General features: G+C 44.2%; 1 protein-coding gene across 2 annotated transcripts; it reads left to right on the forward strand.

The window, feature by feature from the left end:
• Nucleotides 1-182: 182 nt before the first annotated feature.
• LOC103130057 (uncharacterized) lies at nucleotides 183-2710 on the forward strand. Of its 2 annotated transcripts, none has more exons than XM_007541347.2 (2): nucleotides 183-743; nucleotides 816-2710. In XM_007541347.2, exons 1-2 carry the CDS (start codon nucleotides 615-617, stop codon nucleotides 1359-1361), a joined length of 675 nt encoding a protein of 224 aa, XP_007541409.1. In that variant the 5' UTR covers nucleotides 183-614; the 3' UTR covers nucleotides 1362-2710. The 2 variants fall into 2 exon arrangements, with proteins under 2 accessions (XP_007541409.1, XP_007541407.1); XM_007541345.2 differs by having other exon boundaries at nucleotides 188-1167; nucleotides 1240-2710.
• Nucleotides 2711-3611: the final 901 nt, after the last annotated feature.

Raw genomic sequence — 3611 nt, forward strand, 5'->3', positions numbered from 1 at the left:
GTATTATCATAAACCACACAAAATATTTTATAAGCATCCCAGCTCCGCATAGTTAGTTCTAGAAATTATTGTACAGCTGATCGGCGGGGATCTGACATGGAAGACAGCCATCGTTGAGGCAAACGTAGAAGTATATGGAAAATAATACAGGTTTCATGTGTGTGGGGTCAGTTGGACCCCATTTCGACATACAAGGGTTAAGCTTTTTAAATTTTAACCAGAGAGCATTGAAATTGATCGGAACGTAGAAATAAGAAGAGGGGATAAGGGTGAGGAGGACCAAACAGAGAAAGAGGACAGAGTTGCCTGTAGGAGCTGGTTTTTCTGTTGCCTTCAGCTTCGTAAATGAAACAATAAATGACACGTACCTCTGGTCAGACTGCGTGATCCGGGAAGTACTTCTGTAGCTCTGTGTCCAGTTAGGCAACATCGTTTTTTTGTTTTTGTTTTTTTTTATCACAGCTGATAGTGACAGAGTGTGGCATTATCTAAAATTTCTATAGTCAAACTGTCAGGGTCTGCGTTTTCTGTTTTATTTTGTTTTTCTTTTGGGTTTGAGGTTTTCCTGCCATTGGAACCGGCATCCCTCATGACATCCACCAGATGTCGCCAACATGCAGAGCCCCTGGGAAGCTGCTGAGTTCAACCTGTCTTCACACCTGCAGCTTGTTTTGGAGGGCGTGGATTATGGATTTAAGCAGCAGCTCATCTTCTTCTCAGCGCCTGAGTGTTTGCTTACTTCGGTAACAACTCGTTCTAGAGATAGGCCCTCTGTGATCTGCTCCGCTCTAACCCTTTGTTGTCTTCCTCGTCAGATATCCAGCTGTCCTCTCGCGGTTCTGGTGAAGAACAGTCCTCCCCGGATTCCGTGTGAGTCTGTGCTCCCCTTGTTGTGGATTACCTACCTCCTGTGTCCTCCCTCGACGCTGTCGGTGCTACCGGTCAGACGCCACTCCTCGTGTGCTCACCTTTTCCCCTCGTCGATCCCTCTCCGGTGGATTCCCCTTCGGAAGCGTCCGGGCCAGGTGGCCCAAGCCCGAACCCAGCCGGAGAAAGAATACATCGAACCACAGTCTGAGCCGTCCCGCCAGCGGTACATACCTGTCCGTTCTCCAACTAAATCCCCCGCCCAGGTCGCGGCTCAAGTTTTCATCCCCTTCCTTCCAAGTAAGAAAGACCCTGGATTATTCCTGAAAGATTCTCACCTTACTGTTCTAACCCTGCTTCTCCTGTTGGCAGTAAGACGACCCGGTCATCAGCTCCAGTATTCGCTTCCTGACCCCTCCCCGGGCTTCAATAAAACTTATTATTGTGCACTTTATCGATCTCTTCTGCTTGTGTTCTTGCATGTGGGTTTGTAAACTGAAACTCGACATGACACAAACTCAATATGATAAACAACTACTTGGGAAAAGTTAGCCTTCCTTTTTTAGGTAATAGGAAAATTGCAACATATTTAGGCCAACATGTTCAACTAGTCGTGGATCCTTTAAGTCATAAAACCCCATTGCAATGTATCAAAGTTTGTTGTTGTGAGGACTGTAATGTGACAAAATATGGAAAAAGCTGTTGGAGGTCAATGGTTGACCTCTAACAGCTTAAAAGGCATGCGTGTCTGCTGCCACTCATCAGACACACATGCCTGAGGGATTTGTGATTTACTTCTCCATATGCAGGAGTGGCAAAGGCTACAGGGTTTGTTTGCAGTTTTTTTCATCAAGGAGAAAAATTGACTAAAATATTATTTTACCTTTTGCACTGTGTAAAAGTTTTAAATCACTGCTTATTTTTTCATATTTTCTGTCCAAGCAGCCAGAGCTCGTTTATATCTTCCAGAGCTGTCTTCATCAGGCATTCTCCAGACTTTCTGAAGCTCTTCGTTTTGTTTTTGTGCCCTATGGGTAGGCATTACTGCACAGTGATAAAATTTGCAGCTGTTGGGGAATAAATAGGAAACAGATTGTGCAGCTTTTCCATCTGGTCTTACTAATGGGGAGGAGACACTCAAGTTCCAGTCTGTTCTGGCTAGATCTTCCCTCTCGATTCCATTCATAATTTACTGCCCTGGTGTTTTAAGTTTACAGAGAGAAGACAAGCAAAGACGAGCCTCCTTCCCTCCTGCTTGTTTTCATCATCCAGTGCAGAGCCCTGCCTGAAACTCCCTTTCCCCCTCTGGTTGTCTGGTTGCCCTACTTTCTTGCTGTGGAGAGGCAATAATCAGCCTCCTCATCTCTGTTGCTGCAGATTTTTATGGCCATGCCTGCAATGCCTGCAATCTAAACCATCTGCACCTCACAGCGTACCGTTTATTTACAAGGCTATTTATTTATGAGAGATGCACCGGTATCTTTTGGCCCATATTAGAATTTATAACCTGGTATCAAAATACGGAACAGCAGCTTTCAAACACTTTGTCATATTTTGGACAGGACATATTGTTGAGCATCTGCATCAGGCCTGTTAAATCAGAAAGAAAATTGAGGTCAACATGTTCCTTTTTATGAAATACTGAAACTAAAATACAAGACAATGCACATGCTGCAAGTCCTACAGACGTAGCTAGTCAATTTTTTTTCAATAACATTGTTACAACCTAATGTTATTAGATTACCATATGAGCCACTACCTTTTTAGCCCAGTGCAGCTTTTCTGTGGATTTTTCTTCAACCACCAGGGGGTTCTTTAGCAGGAAGTGAATCATTGGAAGTCAAACTTGGACATCAAAAAAGAAAGTGCTGATTTTCATTTAGAACAAGCACATGCTAGCAGCAGGCACGACAGAGAAATGTTTTCAAACTCATACCCCCTCATCATAGCAACCACACGGAGAAGTTCATATGATGCTGCTTCTAAGTTGAAGGCTATCGATCTGGCTGTACAGATCGATAGCTGCTGGACGTAAGGTCGGCGAGAACAGATCCATGGTTCGGCATTGGAGACGGAGAGCTGCGTCCTCAACAGCAGATTTAATAGCAGATTTCTCGGTTTTCCTTGTGGAAAACAGAGAGTGGCAGAGATACCAGCGGCGTATAGCCCGGTGTGGCTTATTCCAGTTTAAAAAAAGAAAAAAAGAACTTTGTGGGTGCGGCTTATGGTGAGGTGCGCTCTGTAGTCTGGAAAATACGGTACTACAGGCCCACAGCACTACAACTAGTCCACTGTACTTAACATTGGGCAGAAGGTGCTTTTTGTAGTCTTCATTTCCCCCAAACCCGTCTCCATTGTTTGTTGCTCAGTCTTTATGATGAACTTCCTTGTTCAGGATTTTTTTCACAGCTCCACTTGTTTTTAACTTTTAGGCCCTTGCTCTAATTGCAGATATGTTCAGGTTTATAGGAGTCGCCTTTCTTACAGCAGTATCTTGATTCTTGTCTTTTCTGTTTAAAGGGAGACTAAGAGTTGATTCCAGCCATGTTTACTCCTCTTTAATCAAAATCCAGTTTGTTTGCCTGGAGAGTCCGGTCCTGTTGGGCAGGTGTGAATGTGCAATCGAACCTAAAAAGCAAACTCTGGTTCGCCTACAAACCTCGGTCAGGGTTTGGTTGAAGTGCACTCTGCTTTGGTTTGAATGGATATGTGAACGCCAAGCAGAGTGAAGACAGCTCCAAGTG

This window comes from Poecilia formosa, unplaced genomic scaffold (genome assembly GCF_000485575.1).
Source record: "Poecilia formosa unplaced genomic scaffold, Poecilia_formosa-5.1.2 Scaffold603, whole genome shotgun sequence".
NCBI lineage: Eukaryota > Metazoa > Chordata > Actinopteri > Cyprinodontiformes > Poeciliidae > Poecilia > Poecilia formosa.